This window comes from Pipistrellus hanaki (genome assembly GCF_964339955.1).
Source record: "Pipistrellus hanaki genome assembly, chromosome: 2".
Taxonomy (NCBI): domain Eukaryota; kingdom Metazoa; phylum Chordata; class Mammalia; order Chiroptera; family Vespertilionidae; genus Pipistrellus; species Pipistrellus hanaki.
This window is the reverse complement of record NC_140504.1, coordinates 4,265,104-4,284,063: the sequence shown is the minus strand read 5'-3', so window position 1 is coordinate 4,284,063 and position 18,960 is coordinate 4,265,104. Positions and strand designations below refer to the sequence as shown.

The window sequence follows — 18,960 nt, the reverse complement described above, 5'->3', positions numbered from 1 at the left end:
GCAGGGCTGGGTCGCACAGGGGGAAGGGGGGTGGGGGGGAAGGGGTGTGCGGGGGCAGGGGGGGGTGATTCTGATGGCCTTGAGTTCACTCCCTGCTCCAGGGTTGTTGGCCGTGAGCCTGAGGGCCAGTTCCCACGCTCCCTAAGCCACGTTTCCCCCCGTGTCCATGGGAACGGCAGCAGCCCCTCCTCACCTGGTGCGGCCCCAACATGGGCAGACACAGGTGTGCATGGAACGCCTGGTGCGAGGTGCAGGGACGCAGGAAGGGCATGTGCTAGTGCCCGGGCACTAACTCGAAATCCATCAGCGGTTCCATGCCAGCTTGCCTTCTAGTTCAGATTTGGAAAACTGCTGGTGTCATGGTTCCTCTCCTCCCTCCCTTTCCCTCTCCTTCCTCCCTTCCCCTCTCCTTCCTCCCCTCCCCTTTCCTTCCAAGTCCTCTCCTCCCCTCTCCTTCCTCCCTTCCCCTCTCCTTCCTCCCTCCCCTCCCCTTCCCTCTCCTTCCTTCCCTCCCCTCTCCTTCCTCCCCTCCCTGCTCCATCCTCCCCTCTCCTTCCTTCCCTCCTCTCTCCTTCCTCCCCTCTCCTTCCTCTTCTCTCCTTCCTCCCCTCTCTGCCTCACTCCCTCCCCACCCCATGACCCTCCTCAGCCAGGCCATGCACAGATCGGTCCCCACATCCCCGCGGTGGTCCGGGGCGGGTCCAGAGGCGCCGCCCGCTCACTCGGCGGGGCACGCCTCCCCCGGGGAGGCCTCCAGGGCCTTCCAGTAGCTCAGCATCTTGTGGGGCGGGACGAAGTGGCAGGCCACGATGCGGCGGAAGCGGCAGGGCGAGAAGCTCAGGCCGCCGGGGAAGAAGGTCTGCTCGGAGTGCAGCTCCTCCAGGCCGATGCGCAGCTTGGCCAGGCACAGCCCCACGAACACGTCCTCCAGCTTGAGGAAGGGCACGCTGTCGGCCACGCGGTACACCTGGCTGGCCACGTCGCCGGACAGCACGTAGGCGGTGCCGGAGCAGAAGGGCGGGTAGCGGTCCCAGGGGTACTCGCGGCGGCTCACGAACCACTTGTTGCGCCGCTCGCGGATGGGCAGCTCGTGCAGCTTCAGGAAGCCCGTGGCGAAGCGCGCCGTGCGGTTCCTGCGCAGCAGCAGCTCCACCAGGTAGGCCACGTTCACGAACATGTCCGAGTCCGTCTTCATCACGAAGGCCGCCCGCGGGCAGAAGCGGTGCACCCACTCGACGCCCATCATGGTCTTCAGGGTCAGGTTCAGGTAGGCGTCCACGAAGTCCTTCTGGACGATGTCGCGGTGCCGCCGGGCCTCCTGGGCCACGGCGCGGGCGGCGGCCGGGCTGGGCGAGGTGCCCAGCAGGAAGAGGGTCTCGGTGCGCCGGCCGCGCACGGCCCGCTGCCCGCCCCACGTCTCCCGGATGGCCGTGCGCGCCGGCAGCTGGTCGTGGGCGGACGCCACCAGCAGCACCAGGAACGGGGGGTCCCGCCGGCAGTCCAGGGCGGGCAGCTGCAGGAACCGGCCCTCCTTCCTGAAGACCAGCGGCTCCCCCAGCTGCAGGGGCAGGCCGTGCATGCTGAGCAGCAGGCAGAGCGCGCCCAGCGCCACCAGCGCCGCGGACAGCCACCGCAGCCTCGCCGAGGCCATCTGCAAGCACAGAACCCACCGTCAGGCCTCAGCTCCGGGGAGCATCCGCCTGCGGTCCTGGAGGTCACTGTTCAATTCCTGATCAAGGGCACAGGCCCGGGTGGTGGGCTCCATCCCCAGTGGGGGGCGTGCAGGAGGCAGCCGGAGGATGTTTCTCTCTCATCATGGATGTTTTTCTCTCTCTTTCCCTCTCCCTTCCTCCCTGAAATCAATCAAAAAAATTTCTTTTAGCCGAAGCTGGTTTGGCTCAGTGGTAGAGCGTCGGCCTGCAGACTGAAAGGTCCCAGGTTCGATTCCGGTCAAGGGCATGTACATTGGTTGCGGGCACATCCCCCGTAGGGGGTGTGCAGGAGGCAGCTGGTCGATGTTTCTCTCTCATCGACGTTTCTAGCTCTCTATCTCTCTCCCTTCCTCCTCTCTGTGAAATATTAATAAAATGTATTTTTTTTAATTTTCTTTTAAATTGAATGGGCAGACCTGGAGAGCAGGAGGGCACGTTCGCTTTGCCCAGCAGGCTGGGACAGGCACGGGATGGGGTTGCAGAAACCCTGGGCTCTGGCTGCACACAGGTCGGAAGCCGGGGCTCAACAGCGAGACACAGGCCAGGGGAGCGGACACTGGCCCTGGCCCCGGGGCCGGCCAGCCCTCCACGGGGGAGTCTCGGGTTCTTTATCCAGAAGGACATGCGGCCACATCACTCACCGGCTGCCTCCAGCTCTGCCCTTCTCTGACGCCACGAGAAGTCCAGCTGCAGAGCCTGCCAGGATGGAGACCCCGTGCTCCCGACCTACATGCCAGGACATTTAATTCCTGGAGTTTAGATTAATTAATTCCTTAATTCATTTAATTAATTCCTTAATTCCCTCTCTGAGGGAATTAGGCACCATGTTGTCTCGCCCAGAAATAAAAAGACCCGTTTTCTGATTTATATCACTATCTGGAAATGCCACCCCTACCAGAGGTGTTTATTTTATTGTTCCAGGTTACTTTTTTTTTTATGTATTTTATTGATTTCAGAGAGGAAGGAATAGGGAGATAGAAATATCAATGGTGAGAGAGAATCATTGATCCGCTGCCATCTGCACGCCTCCCACTGGGGATCAAGCCGGCAATCCTGGCATGTGCCCTGACGGGAATCTGTTCATAGGTCAATGTTCAACCACTGAGCCACACCAGCTCAGGGTACTTTATAAAGACACCTGTCTGATTCTGTTATCCTTTGCCCGTCCATCCCTGTGTGTTCTTTCTCAACAAATCCCGGATGATCTGTGCAAATGTCAACTGACATTAAGAAAGCAAATAACTCACGTTTTCCTGGATGGGATGAGCCTCTGGTTTGAAAGCTAAGCCCCAGGGTAGATTCCAAGAGGAAAGTCGTTACAAACTGCTGTAAGCATAGGCCATTCTCCACTGCCAGGTTCTGGCTTATTTCTTTACCGAAAATGATCCCCTTCGCCAGGAATCACTATAAGGAAAAAAAAAACAAAAAAAAAAACAGGGTCATTCAAACCGCACGTGTCTCTTGGGCAGCTCTTCACCGGCTGCTGTGCTCATTGTTTGCTCTAGTGTCACCCTGCCACCTGCCTATGTCACCCTGGGAGAATGTTAGAGCCCGACCCAGGCTCACTTATCTCATCTGTAAAATGGGTCCGGTGGAGACAAATCCCACCACACGGTTCCCGTCGGCAACAGTAACATCATGAAGTACCCAAGCATCCTCTGGGACAGCACCCGGAGCTCTGTGAGGAGACGTCAGTCAGTTACAGTCCAACTTCTCATGTGGGTACCGAGCTCCTCGACGGACTGTGGCTGAGGCTGAACACACCTCACAGGGGGGAGAAATCCATCAATTCTCAACGCAGGGTCCGAGTCTCCACAACGTCATCCTAGGGGAGAGGGGCCGGGAGGAAGAGAAAATGACCGAGTGAAACGAAGGAAGGGTTGGTTGTGTTGACAGCAAACGAGGACCTCAAGCTTTTATTCAGCTAAAGTTTTGTTCCAAATATACTCCAGTATGTTCAGAAAAGAAGTGGAACAATGATGGAGCTTTCCAGAAGCAACTAACTCTCAGGAGGCCGAGGTGGTCCAGTTCTTGTTCTTCTCACCTCCCCTCCTCTGCTCCCCCCTGCCCCCCTCCCCCGACTCCCCTCCAGCCATATTGTCAGAGGAATCGCTGCCCGGGAGGAGGAGGAGTCTGAGCTGGACCTCGCAGGATGCTGAGAATTCTATTCCCTTCTTCCTTTGTGAGCTTATTTATTTACAGGCCTCGGATGTGTTTTAGAGAGAAACATAAAAACCCAATGCAGCCAAGCCGGCCTGGCTCAGTGGTTGAGCGTCGTCCTATGAACCAGGTCATGGTTCAATTCTCGGTCAGGGCACATGCCCGGGTTGCAGGCTCGATCCCCAATCGGGGGAGAGGGGGGTGTAGGAGGCAGCCAATCAATGATTATCTCTCATCATTAATGTCTCTCTCCCTCTCCGCCCTTCCTTTCTGAAATCAAATATTTTTAAATGCAAGAGAAAGATGATATTCCTCTCTTCTGCTTCCTGTCTCAGACACATTGCTCGTCTCCAGGGGGCCGCCTCAGCAGTAAATCTAAGTTCCTGTGCCCCAATGCACCTGCTCAGGACCCTTCCCCAGGGCTTCCGTCCCCGGGTGGACACTCAGCTCACTGCCTGCACTGGGCTCTCACTGGATGCCAAAGCTCCCTATATAGCTGTTTTCTGTGTGAATTGTAACATTCTTCCTACTGACAGTGCAGTGACTAAGACACCACTCTGCAGACATCACAGCTCACAAAACACTTACAAAGCATCGGCATCTTTGATTGAGTCACGCATCTCCCTAAATGTGGCTTAGAGACTGCTCTAGGAAAAAATACAGTGGGAAATGCCCTTCAAATACCTAGGAACTATACTTAAAAAAAAAATCGATGTATTAGGCCCCGAAAGGTAGAAAGACGAAAGGATTGCCTCAAGACCTTAAATGACTTGTAAAGGTTGTTAGAGGACATTAATTAGTTAAGACCGTATCTAAAAATCTCTTCGGGAGAAATGACAAATTTACTCAATACTTAGGAGTCCTAAGAAAGTTTTAATTAAGTGTATGCAAAGACCTACAGAGTCGATTTTCTAATCTTGTGACTCACCTGTAAACAGCAGTTTGCAACCATCTAAAAAATATAAGTGCCAAGTGGCTTGGGGCCTTCTAGTAAGTCCTATCTTATTTTGCCTCCCTAACCAATGTGTATACTCAAAAAGACTGATAGCATAAATCCAATCCGTGCAATTTACTGTCCACACCCTAGGACAAATAATATTAGAAAATAAACCTTATCTCCGACTGATTTAAATTGACAAATTGAAATAAGTGTAGGTGGCAGGGGAACTAAGATTACCAAGGTTTAATATTGTCACGGAGGCTTGCCTCTCACCTGGAGATTACTTATTATGGAAGCATTTTATCCTTGTTTGTGCTGATATTGGACCAGCCTATGTTCAGGGAATGGTCCAAGATGCAGGAAAGGGAAGCACTGGGTGAATGAATGCCACTCCAAGACTGGAGTTGATGGTAATTAATGACTCCTATGCAGGGACACTTCAAGCGGGGCGAGCCCTGGCCTCACCAAACAGGAGGGGTCTTATCCTTAACCCCACTGCAGCCTTTCCACTGGCTCGGTCCCAAAACCAACTTTCGAAACCTTTACCCCAGGAAGTGCAGGATTGGACCTCGGCCCCACCTCCTGATGGGGCCTCAGGCCATTGCTATAGGAGTGTACGGTCCCCTTCCCCTGGGCATGATGGGATTAATTTTATGGAGGAGCAATTTGACCCTGGAAGGATTTCAAGTTCTCCCTAGGGTGGTAGATCAGGACTGTCCTGGAGAAATTAAAGTAAGGGCACAAACAATTAATACTAACCATTATCCTGCAAATAAAGTCTTAGACTTTATCTCAGTTACGACCTTTACCTTCAGGCATTAACCATTTTCACAGATGGATCCAGGCTGGATCTACTGCAGGAGGGGGACAATGGTCTTTCAAACCCCTTAAATTTCAGCACAACGGGTAGAAGTACAAGCTCTTATTTATGCCTTGACAGATTTTGTTACGGAGCCCATCAACCTATATAGTGATAGCGCTTATGTGGTAAGTATGGCCAAAATTACAGCTACTATAGGGCACACTAATACAGAGGAAATTTTCACTTATTTTTCAGCCTTCAAAAGGTCATCAGAGAACCACAGTTTCCCTGCTTTATCGGTCACATCCGATCTCATTCAGGTCTCCCTGGTCAATGAAGCCACTGATGGCCTCCTTGCTGTAATGCAAGAGGCCACCCCATTTTCTCTTGCCCAGTCCTCCCATGCTTTGCATCATCAAAATGCTGCTTCCTTTCATAAGCAGTTCCTTATTTCTTGGGAGCAAGCTGTCAAATTGTTAAGAGTGCCGTCAGTGTGTAACTCATTGTCCTGTACAATCATTACGGGTTAATCCGAGGGGTCTTTAACCTAATCAAATCTAACAAATGGATGTCATCACGTCCCGGAGTTTGGTAAGCATAGATGTAGATGGGTACATGTTAATGTAGATACCTGCTCCCACTTTATCTTTTCGACTCCCCAGACAGGGGAAAGTGCCAAGCACACAATTAATCATTGCTTAGCCGCCTTTGCGGTACTAGGACCTCCCTTAGAGCTAAAAACAGACAATGGACCCACATATGCTAGTTCTGCTTTTCAGCACTTTTGTCAGCAATATCAAGTTTATCATAAAACTGGTATCCCTTACAACCCTTAAGGTCAAGCAATAGTGGAAAGAGCCAATCATACTCTTAAAATGCTATTGCTAAGACAAAAAGGGGGAGACAAGGTTATGTGTCACCTAAAACAAACTCAGTCATGCTCTTTATACTTTAAATTTTTTGAATTGCGATGCAGTAGGTCATACAGCAGCCGAAAGGCATCGGGTGTTCTGTATAATAGCCTCCGCGGGGTTAGCCCAGTGAAAGGATGCACAAACCAGACAAGTTTTACCAGATTCAGTAATGATGTGGGGAAGAGGCTGTGTTTTGTATCTTTCCAGAAGGAGCAGTAGAGCCAATTTTGGTGCCAGAGTGTTACTTGCGTCACCACAATGGATCCAAAGAAGTTCCTTGTCCCATTGTTCCAAAGACTGAGAATTGTCCGATGACAGCATTGTGGAAGAAGAAAACACACACTATGCAAGGGACCAAAGTGCCAACATGGGGTCAGCTGAAGAAGTTGACAACTGAAGTCCAGCAGATGATAGAAAAGCAAGAAGTGGAAGCTACTCCCTCAGCCATGTTCCTGGCTATGCTAGCATTGATGAGTTGCCAGTCTTCTGTAAAATCTTGCACAGTCAAATCTGAGAACTCAGAAAATATATACCAGCAACAAAAGGAACTTTCATTTAGTAGCTAAAAACGTTAACATGTCTGTAGTTTGATTTCTCTCTTATTGCTGTGTTGCATTGGCATTGTTTTGTTATTATTTTAATAGCTAGAGTTTTGCTCTTGATGTTCAAGTTTTAAAATGTTAACATGTCTATAGTTTGACTTTTGCCTTGGCATTGTTTTGTTATTGTTTTAATAGTCAGAGCTTTTTTTAATACATATCCATCTTCATGTTAAGTTTTATAATAGTAGCTTAAAAACAAAAGAAGGGGAAGATGCAGGAAGTGGCTATAGGATTAAGCCTAAGACTGACAGGTGGCAGGGCCACAAACAAGTCCCAGCCTGGAGGGCAGAGCTCTCCGAGCATAATTAAGCCTGACCTTGTAGCCCTCCCTAATTCCTTCCTAAGTAGCTAATGGGCTGTGGGAGATGCAAAAAATGTTGCCAAAACAGGAACCTTTGTGTACGCGTTAATCCACCCTTGTTTTAATCACACTGTGTAAAATAAAAGCCCTGTATCAGCTCTGGGTCACTGTCTCTCCAACAAAGACAGCTGTCCCACCCCGCCCCAGCTTTTTTTTTTTTCTATCTTTATGTCTGTCTCTTTCTTCCATTTTCTCAATCCTCAGCTGCCCCTATTCAGGAACCGGACTACTCTCTAGCAACGCTCAGTGTGGAAAAGAGAGATATTTATAGGGGCAGAGCTACCAGGGGACAGAGCCCTCAGGAGACAGAGCCTGAGCAGAACGTTCTAGGAAGGTAAGTGTGTATCCCCGGGTTCTAGCCCCCACAGGCCTGCTGAAGGCAGGAGCCCTTGGCGTAAAGCAGATCCAACTTCCCTGGGGCAGAGCCATGAACAGGTACTGTCTCTGCTAAGAAACCCCATCTTGCAAGCACACCTGGACCTGGCTGTGAGGCCCAAGCTGTGAGGCCCAGGCTGTGTGGCCCAGGCTGTGAGGCCCAGGCTGTACGGCCCAGGCTGTGAGGTTCAGGCTGTGTGGCCCAGGCTGTGCGGCTCAGGCTGTGTGGCCCAGGCTGTGTGGCTCAGGCTGTGTGGCTCAGGCTGTGTGGCCTCGGCTGTGAGGCTCAGGCTGTGTGGCCCAGACTGTGTGGCCCAGGCTGTGAGGCCCAGGCTGTGAGGCCCAGACTGTGAGGCCCAGGCTGTGAGGCCCAGCTGGCCGGGTAGTAAGGGAACAGCAGTTTACTGAGTAAGTGCTGCACGCTAGGCTTTGCTCTTCTAACCTGTGAGCATTACAGACACAGGTGCAGCGCCTCGGAACTGGAGTAGATACCCGTTGCACATGAATTATAGATGATGGCAAGTCAGAAGGTGGCAGGAGCTTCCTCCCTGCTCCTCCACCCCCACCCTCCGAGAGCTCCTCTGCGGGCATCACAGCTGCGGCTCGGGCTCCAGGCTGGGTTCACTGGGCCCTTCTGTGCAGGAGTCCCCAGGGCCATGGGTGTGCCCCACCTCGTGCCCCAGAGGCTGTGCACTGGTTAGACACGGGCACGTCTGAATTGCAGTGAGACAAATAATTGCACAAAGCAAGGGCTCTCAAGGTGAAGGAGTGAGAGGAGGCAGGTGAAAGATACGTGCTGGGAAAGGCTGGGAGAGGCAGCTGGGCTTGGAGGAAATAACTGTGAGACATGACGAACTGCAAGTAAACAAGGGAGGAGGCCCCTGTGTGAGCTGGAAGGTTCAGGGCCCTCCGGAGTGTGGTTAGACGGTGGCCTCGCATCTAGATGAAGGAGCCCTGGAGCTAACAATACTTTTTTTTGAGACATTGTGGGGGTGGTGATTAGCTCCTTGCTGGGGGTCTAACCGCCTAGGGGTATAAATCCTCTAAACCCCCAAATATTGGGGCACTCAGTTCAGTCTCAGCCAGCTGAGCGGCCCCTCAGGGCTTCTCTGAATGCACTGCTTTCCTACAGGCAAATCCTCACCTGCTTTTGCTGTCATTTCTCTACTGTCTCTTGTTTGAATTCATTCTTAAAGCAAGACAAGAACTGGGGGCGCAGGGCGCTGTCTCTGGCCAGAGATCACCTGGTCTACCGCTGACCAAAGGAACCTGAAAGTTAGCGTCCCAACCTCCTCCTGGTCATGTGGAGGCTCCCTCGCCAGGCCCGATGGTCAGGACCTCTGACCTAAGGCTACAGGCCCTGGAGACTAAGGAAGGAAGGGTTCAGAGTCCACCTGCCCAAGAGCTAGAAAGCCAAAGCCGTGGTCTGGAGAGTGACGTTCAGACAGGCAGGGAGGACAATCTCCCAGATCTAAAGGGAAGATCTGTGGCCATCAATGGTCAAGTCCAACCCTGAGCACAGAAGGAGCATCCGGGGCCAAAATCCCCAAGGCCCGAGGCCATGGGGGTAGAGAGAACTGACCGGTGCCAAGACAGCTGGGTGGGCCATGAGGATGTGACGTGTTATGACCCAACCTTCGAGGATTCCTCCAGAAATCAGTGCATGATAGATGGCAGGGCAGCCCGGCTCGGTATTCTAGCCACCACAGGGCAAGAGGAGACGGAGCTGGAAGAGAACAGCCTGTGAGAGCTGGTGAGCGTTTCCCGTCGGGCTTCCAGTCACAGAGAGAGGCAGTGGGAAGGACTCTCTCAGTTTCAAAGACAGGATAGAGATGAGTTCCCGGTGATTTTAACTGGTAACTAAGCAGACCTGGACCATCGAAGATAGGTGACACAGCAGCTAGCAGGACACCTGGAGACGCCTCACACACAGGCATCAGCAAAGATCAGGATGGATGCAGATCACACTTTCCATAAACTTGTCCCGGTTATGATAAAATCTCAAGAGCAAGAACGCCCTCCTTCACCAGAACCAACGGAAAGAGAAGGTAAGAAAGGCTGCCACTGTGTCGTTTTCCAAGAACCCCTTGAGTTTTAGCTGCCAGCTGCCAGGGAAAGCTCGTACCTTCTCCTCTCCTTATGGTTCCGTCACATGGGTACCATTCTAGGCTCGGACAAATGACCACCTGGTAGCCTCAGACCAAGGAGCTGGCTGATCCTTTCCATGAAGCTAATCCTCCAGTCTTCTCAGGACACATCTAAAGTAAGGTGACCAGATCATCCAGGTGTTGGCGGGACAGTCCTGATTTCTAACAATTTTTCCCGCGTCCCGGGGCGTTTTAAAAAACAATTTCTAACAATAAAAATTTCTAACAATTTTTCCCGATTTTTGGAAAGAATCTTTCCAATGTTTCCAATCTTTCCAAAAATCTGGACTTTATTAAAACGTTGCGGGACGCGGGAAAATTTGTTAGAAATCAGGACTGTCCCGCCAACATCTGGACGATCTGGTCACCTTAATCTAAACAAGAGAACACTCAGGCTGCTCTGAAGATGACCTGATTGCTCTGAAATATATCTTCCTGCACACGCATTCTTGTCTAAGAGCTATTTTTAAAATATATATATTTTATTGATTTTTTACAGAGAGGAAGGGAGAGGGATAGAGAGCTGAAACATTGATCAGCTGCCTCCTGCACACCCCCTACTGGGGATGAGCCTACAACCAAGGTACATGCCCTTGACAGGAATCGAAACTGGGACCTTTCAGTCCGCAGGTGAACGCTCTATCCACTGAGCCAAACCAGTTAGGGCAAGAGCTTACATTTGAACAGGGATGGATCCTATTTGGAACCTAAGCTGTTTGCCAAGGTGGAATCACAGATTTTGAAATAACTGTGAACTTCTGGTGTCGGATCGCCCAAGCCACCTGCCCGGCAGCCACCTGCCCGCCTCCCGTGGGGTCCCCTCCACCCGCCCGCACCCCGGGGCATGGACAGTGTCTCCGCCGAGGCCGCTCGGATTGCCGTGTCCGGGGAGGAAAGGGACAGAAGGAAACGACACCCGCCGCCCCTCTCCGCCCCGAGCCCCTGTAGCTCTGTCGGGAAATCATACAAAGAGGCGGCTCTTCCAGCATTTCCTCTTCGGATGTGGCCATGACACGAGAGAGGGAAGACAGGGACAAAAGCTCTCACCTGCAGAAATGACAACGGAGCTTGCATGGCTTTCTGAAATGGGCACCTTGCGGTTGGAGATGGATGGCAGGGGCGCCAGGTTCCTCCCCTGGGGAGCAGAGAACCTATTCTGACTTCACCTATCTCTCCTTCGGAATGTCCGAGCCTGGGAGGAAGGCCCACCATTTCCTGCTTCCTTTGTGGACTTGCTCCCCAGCCCCTGAGCAATCATTAACCACAGTCAGCGTTCGGATGTGCTGTTAGATAGCGTTAATTGCTCCTCTTCTAGACACACACTTTCAATCCAGTCACTAGTAGAATACTCCTTGAGAACCCTTCCCCAGGGAGGACAGCGGGACGGGGATCTTCAACGCCCCCCCTCCCCCAGGCACTGATTCCCATAGAAGGTAGTGTAACACTTCAAACTGACCATCAGTGTCACTGTAGGTGGCTTCTGATTTTCTCTTTAATTCTGTGGATTGTATCTAAACAACTCAAAAGCATGTTCCTGGTTTTGAGATACTAAGTGGTATTGAACATGTACATCAGCCCCAGCGGGTTTATAAAGCACTCCCTTGCCGGGACCAGTTTGGCTCAGTGGTAGAGCGTCGGCCTGCGGACTGAAAGGTACCGGGTTCGATTCCGGGCAAGGGAATGTACCTTGGTTGCGGGCACATCCCCAGTAGGGGGTGTGCAAGAGGCAACTGATCGATGATTCTCTCTCATCGATGTTTCTAACTCTCTCTCCCTCTCTGTGAAAAATCAATAAAATATATTTATAAAAAAAAATTAAAAAAAAAAAAAAAAAATATATATATATATATATATATATATATATATATATATATATAAAGCACACCCTTGTATATAGCATTAGGTGCTGGAATTAAAACTGACCTGTGATCACACATACGAAAAATTATAACAACAAACAGAACTTCAAATAGCATCAAGAATGTTCCAAGGCTCACAGACTGGGAGACTATATATTTGTCCTACCTAAATCTGGAAAAGGACTATTATCCAGAATAAATCAACAACTTCTATGAATCAACAAGGAAAGGCAAAAAAATAAAAATAAAAAAATAAAAATGAAAAATAAAATAAATTAATTAAAATATATATATATGTATGTATGTATTTTAATGAATTGGAAGCAGATATGTCACAAAAGGTAATCTAAATGGCCAAAAACCCAACAAGTGACATGGACAGCCATTGGGGAAATGCAAAGAAAGCCCAATGAAATACCCCCGCCACCCACAGAAGGGCCGAAATAAAGTAGGTGGCGATGCCGCGTGCTCCCAACACTCTGGAAAGCTGTGTGTACTTTGGCAGCATCTCCTACAGTAAAGACAGGCTGTGGCCCGCGCACCACTCCTGGGCACCAACCCAACAGAAGAGATCACTTATGTCCACCAGGGCTCACGGCCAAGAGCCCTCGGAGCACACTGCTCATAATGATGAAAACCTATGAGGTCAGCTGTGGTCCAATCAGGAGAGAGAAACCACACAGACATTTGAACAGGGAATGTTTCAGATAAAGAATCATTCACTTTAATGAGAGATTCCAGGGACAAGAGATCAGCGGTCAGAAGTAAAGAGAACTCAAAATACAGGAATGGCAGATCTGAGGGGAAGCCACGGCCCCTGGCACCGAGGATGAATACTCATACCCCAGAGAAAGCACCCTCCCCAGGGCCGAGGTCCAGACCTCCTTGCCAAGGGCACAGCCCGGCCCACCGACAGAAGAGAAGTCCCTGTGGGGCTGGAGCCATTTTCACTGAGCAGTCAAAAATCCAATTTGGAGCTAAAAGGCAATCGATCAAGAAATTGCACAATACAAACAAGACATTTCCATCGATGGCAGAATGGACCAATGAAATGTTCCAAAGCCATAAACACAAAACCAAACAAAAACTGTTGACCTAGCCACCACATGGCCCTCTGACAGACATGTGTGGCGTGAAGAGAGCTAGATGTGAAAGAGTCCGTTTTGAACACTTCCATTTCAGTGAAGTGGAAAACCAGGCCAAGTTTCAATGATGACGGGAGTCAGAGGAGCTGGGACCTTTGGTGGGGGTGGGGGATCACGGATCAGGAAAGAGCGCAAGGACCCTTGTGGAGAGCTGGATACATTCTATAATATTATTCCATTCTTTTTTTAGAGGGAGGGAAGAGAGAGATAGAAACATCAATGATGAAAGACAATCATGGATCAGCTGCCTCCTGCATGCCTCCTCCCCCTCCCCCACTGTGGATCGAGCCTGCAACCCAGGTGTAGAAAGCCCCTGGTTAGGCATATGGGCATTTCTTTACATCGTCAGCTGAATCCAGGGCGGTAGGCAAAGCCACGTGTTGGAAACACGTTCTGCCAAAAGGCAGAAGTGTTGTCAGCTTGACCTCCATTTCGGCCCAGGTGCTGGGGAAGGAGGGAGGGGGCTTGATTATGTAAATCCAGCCAAGCACCAGGAATGAATAGGACTCAGGCCCACCCAAGAATGCGAATCATCTCCTTTGTCTTGACTTTCAGTAAAACTTCCTGGTATGTGGGGTATAAAATAAACTCGCGGCATCGGCTCTGGGTCACTGTCTCCCCATCAGAAGAGGACATTTGTCCCACCGGGTCCCAGGTCTTTCCTTCCATCTCCGTGTCTGTCTCTTTCATTTTCTCAGTCCCCAGCCGCCCCTCCTCAGGAACCGGACCGCTCTCTAGCCGCGCTGGACGTGGAAAGGAAATACTACACCCAGGCATGTGCCCTGGGCCAGAATCAAACCCGGGACCCTTCTGTCTGCAGGCTGACCCTCTATCCATTGAGCCACACCAGCTAGGCATATTCTATTCTTTTTCTTTTTTTAAATATATTTTATTGATTTTTTTACAGAGAGGAAAGGAGAGGGATAGAGAGAAACATCGATGAGAGAGAAACATTGACCAGCTGCCTCTTGCACACCCCCTATCGGGAATGTGCCCGCAACCACTGTACATGCCCTTGACCGGAATCAAACCTGGGAGCCTTCAGTCCACAGGCCGATGCTCTATCCACTGAGCCAAACTGGTTTCAGCGCATATTCTATTCTTGATCTAGGTGGTGGTTACATGTTACATGTGGGTTTAGACACGTTAGCATTTCTTGAGCCATATAGCTAAGTTCTGTACATCCTGCTGTAAGTTATACCACACTGATATTTTTAAAAATATTTTAATTAAAAATAAACCTCTAAAAAAAAAAGCGTTATTTCTGTGAAATTGCCCCAACTTAGGTGAGCACACATTTGATGATTTCTTTTGCACAATGCATTTCACAAGCCCGTGTATCACAGCCCAGACCAGACCTATTCAGTGTCCAGGTCTCACTTTGTAAAGGGACTGAGTGGGGTCAGTGACATGGAAAGACACACACAGCTCGGTCGCAGTAGTGGTGTGGTTTGGCACCGGACCTGTGTCCTATCTCCCCTGGGTATTCCACCTCCCGCACAGGGGGCTGGAAGGCACCGGGTGCCGGGCAGTAGTTACTCGGTCTAGTCCTAGCCGGTTTGGCTCTGTGAATAGAGTATCGACCCACGGCCTGAAGATTCCTGGGTTCGATTCCAGTCAAGGACGGGTACCTTGGTTGCAGGTTCCCCAGCCCTGGTCAGGGTGCGTGCAGGAGGCAGCCAATCAATGTGTCTCTCTCACATCAATATTTCTCTGTCTCTCTCCCCCCCACACCCCCACCCCACCCCCCTTCAAATCTCTCTAAAAGTCAAGGGGAGAGTGTCCTCGGGTGAAGATGAACGATGACAGAATTCCTGTCTGACTTCTGGCCAGACTGTGCCCTTTAGTAGGCCGGGTGGCACTTGGTGGTGTCAACTCGGTTCTCCCCTTCAAGTCCCACCTTGCTAGAGCATTCTGCCCACGTGGTCCCAGTCACAGGCCAGCAGGGTGCACTGTCCACAGGGTGACCCGAACCCCAAGGAGAGCGGGAAGTGTGGTCTGCAAGTTGCCCTGAGAGCCTCCTTCCTGGCGGGTGGCTCACAGCCAGGCCACACTAGCAAAGCCCGAGGAGAGGGAACACAGCCCGGGGCCACCGGAGAAGAGCGGTGACCTCTTGGAGAGCAGCGAGAGGGACAGAATGGGGCCTCCTCTGATTTGCTGGGGGGGTAACTTCTCCCACAGGCAGGGAAGGAGCCGCCAGCCCTATATCACGGGTCTTTCTCTCCGCCCCCCCCCCCCCCCATGGAGCCAATTCCTGTTTTAATTGGGGTGGACTTTTTTCTTTTTCTTTTTATTGATTATGTTCTCACATAATTGTCCTTATTCCCCCATTCCCATCCCAAACCCCTCCCTAGATATGCCCCCCCACAACCCCCGTTGTCCATGGCCACTGGCCAGGCCCATATGTATGCGCACAAGTCCTTTGGTTGATCTCTTCCCCTTACCCCCATCCTCCGTTACTTTCCCTCTGAGGTTTGAGAGTCTGATCGCTGGTTCTCTTTCTCTGGGTCTGTTTATGTTGTTCGTTATTTCCTCTAGATGTGTGAGATCATGTGATCCAAGAAATACCCTTATAACAGGGGTCCTCAAACTTTTTAAAGTGGGGGCCAGATCACGGTCCCTCAGAGAGCTGGAGGGCCGGACTATATGAACTACTAATTCCTACTGTAACACCTCGGCTGTGCTCACTGCCCAAAAAACCTGGCGGGCCGGATCAGACTCCTCTGTGGGCCGCATGTGGCCCGCGGGCCATAGTTTGAAGACCCCTGCCTTATAAGAACCTAAACTGCAACAAGCCATAATGGTTATGCTGAGAGGCAAATGAGTCAGTCTGTAGTGAGTTCCTTTCTGGGCCAACAGTTCTTTTGTGTCCCAATTTCAATGCCAGATAGTTCCTCATGTGTACATGCCAGCCATGATATTTCAGATCTGGTTGGTGACGGGTCTTATTTTTTAATATTTTTTTATTGATTTCAGAGAAGAAGGAAGAGGGAGCGAGAGATAGGAACATCAATGATGAGAGAATCAGCTGCTTCCCACACCCACCCTACGAGAGATGGAGCCTGTTACCCGGGCATGTGCCCTGACCGGGAACTGAACCGTGACCTCCTGGTTCATGGTCAATGCTCAACCCCTGAGCCATGCCGGCCGAACTATATGACGGATCTTTTGAACACAGTTCATAAAACAAAACTGCTCAGCCAAGAGCAGTGAACATACGATTACAAAGAAAATCAGCTAGGTTGAAATAAAGCTACCAAGATGCTTTCAGAGTCCGCCGGGGTACTGTTCTGTGCCGAGCGCACGTCTGCACCCACGTATCCAGCCATGACCTCCAGCTCCACGTCTAGCCTCCACCGCGCTTTGAAGGCAGAAGAGCTGTGTCCGCATTTAGAAACGCCCACAACTATTGTGATGTGAAATGCCGGGGGCTTCTCCCACTACTGTGTGGGCCCGTGCCTGTTATGGGCTGGCCATGACCCCGTGAATTCATATGTTGGAGCCCGAAAGCCCAGGACCTCTGTCTGAGACCTTTATGTGGAGGTCAGGAGGGGCCCCTAATCCAGGTATGACTGATGCCCGAATTAAAAGGGGACAATTGGACAGATGGGGAGAGCATCATGTGATGATGAAGGCTGAGATAGAGGCGATGCTCCCACAAGTCGAAGAACCCCAAGATGGCCAGCAACCACGGGGAGCTGGGGGAGAGGATAGGACAGAGGCTCCCTCACAGACTCTGGAGGAGCCAGCCCTGCCCACACCTTGGGCTCAGACCTCCACCCTCCAGACTGTGAGGCAACGCAAACCTGGTGCCTAGGCCCACAGTGGGCGGCGCTGTGCAGCCCGGGAACCAGCTGCAGGGCCCGTAATGGTGATGACAGAGGCGGGAGACTTCAGCTAAAGGCTCGCAAGTAAGACTAATTGTCTCCCATCTAAGGCGTCAGACCCCGGTTACTCCTCCCCTGGCATCTGGCGTCTTCTCCAGACGCCTCGCCTGATGCTCACACTCCAACACGAAGGGCGGCAGCGATTGGAGGGGCAGGAACACCGTGTGGGCATCTCCTCCCACCTCCCCCCTCCACCACTTGCCCACCTCTGCTCAGCTAGCCCTAGCCTACCCCTCCCTGTCCAGCCCTTTATCTACTCGTCCCGCCCACTGAGTGGTGTTTTATCAGTCCCCTTGGGATCAGAGTTTATTCTTTCTTTGTACAAACCTCACTAGCAGACTACCGTCCGCCTTTCCTCCGGAGGTAACACCGGGAGGACGGAGAGTTCTTTTCTGTGCTGTTCGCCGTGGTAGGGTCCCGGCGCTCAGGAACTGGGCACCCAGAGGCCCCAAGGACAGTCCCGAATGGCCATGGAGGCGCCCCCGGCTCCAGAAGCGGGAGCGGGGCTCCGTGCAGGGACCACATCGTCCCACAGGCGGACAAGGGCCTGCTTCACGCGGCCCCGCCTCGGGATGGAGCTGCCCTGAAAACTTTCCCACGCACTTGGTATTTCCGCTGTGTGTCCATCTCATAAGGCTCCAATTACTTCTCGGCAGAAACAGAGCCCAGCTTACGTCAGCGGAAGAGGAAGCAACATCAAAATGTGAGTTCTGCCCACTGTTCACACCGAGGAGGCGGCGGGTTATTAGAGGCAAAGCATCGGCCACAGTGGTGAGTGTTCAGAAACACGCTGAGTTCAGAAATACAGGATCTCTGAACGCATAATCCTCTGGCCACTTACTGTATTTCCTTTATAATAAAAGGCTAATATGCAAATTGTCCCCTCAACCAGGAGTTCCACCAGCAGGCAGGCCGGCCAACTGCCCATGTCCCCTCCCCCTGGCCAGGCTGGCCGGACCCCACCCATGCACGAATTTTTTATGTATATCCATGTGTTTCTCTCACAGTAGTATTTCTCTCTGTCTTTCCCTCTCTCTTCCACACTCTCTAAAAATCAATGAAAAAATATCCTCGGGTTAGGATTTAAAAAAAACAACAACACAGAATAGAAGATCACGTTTGTTCAGAAAACAGCGCATACACAAGAGCAAAGCACAGCTGGCCAGGCGCAGACTTCAAATTCACATGTTTGCCCATTACCGAAATGACGCTCAGAAGCCGCTAAACCTCCGAAGACCCTCCTGCCTCACATGCTCCCCGTGGCTAAGATCATCACAGGGAATGTGAACAGAACCAGGACACCAGTGCTCAGAACATTCCCTCGCCAACACGTGGGTTTGCTGCAGAATCTGCTTCCAGCTCACTCCCATTCCCTCCAATCAAACTGACTAAGAGGACACAGCGCTCACTCAAGACAGCTTTGGCAGAAAAACCATAGATTTTAATGTGAAATGATTCACAGTGAAAATGTGACACTTCTTAAAAGCTCACTAAAACGGCTAAACAAACGCTGGGGGTTTGTTAGAGTCCCGCTGTCGCACTTACCAATCTTTCGCTGGTATCTGGCTGTGAGGGCAGCTGTTACAGAACAAGCTGGGGCCGTTTTCCTATGAAAGTAAAGCTGTCGAGCCCTACAAATCTTACTGAGAATATATTCTACCAATAAAAAGAACAGAACCTATCAATTGGAGAAACGAGAACTCAAAGTTAGACAAAAGTAAGTGACTGCTAAGCACCACTTTCAAACCCTCATTATTTTGTTTTTAAAGCAGCATTTCCACTATTCTAACTGCATGCACTTCTGAATAGCAATGTAGTGTGCACAGACTTTAGAGGAAAACAATAAGCCACCATCCTGGCCACACAGCAATAAAACTAGAAATTGACACTAGTTTTTATTAAGATCATAAAAAGCCCAACCACTTACAAGTAAAATATGAGGTCAAAGGAGATATTAAATATGCAATAACTGATTACTTATAAAACAGATGAAAACCCTAGATGCAACTTTTCAGGATGTGTTCAAAGCTGCTTTTAGAGGCAAATGCATAGTCTT

The 18,960-nt window shown here is 50.9% G+C and overlaps 1 protein-coding gene across 1 annotated transcript in view; it reads right to left on the bottom strand.

Annotated features, from left to right (window-relative positions):
* Positions 1-676: 676 nt before the first annotated feature.
* The window catches only part of B3GALT5 (beta-1,3-galactosyltransferase 5), a 41,464-nt gene continuing 23,180 nt past the window's right edge, over positions 677-18,960 (bottom strand). The window contains exons 2-4 of the mRNA XM_084873699.1: positions 3,360-3,537; positions 2,960-3,116; positions 677-1,651 (exon numbers count right to left, since the gene is read on the bottom strand). Coding sequence (XP_084729825.1) covers positions 719-1,651 — 933 coding nt within the window. The 5' untranslated portion in view covers positions 2,960-3,116; positions 3,360-3,537 and the 3' untranslated portion in view covers positions 677-718. The remainder of the gene's footprint in view (positions 1,652-2,959; positions 3,117-3,359; positions 3,538-18,960) is intronic.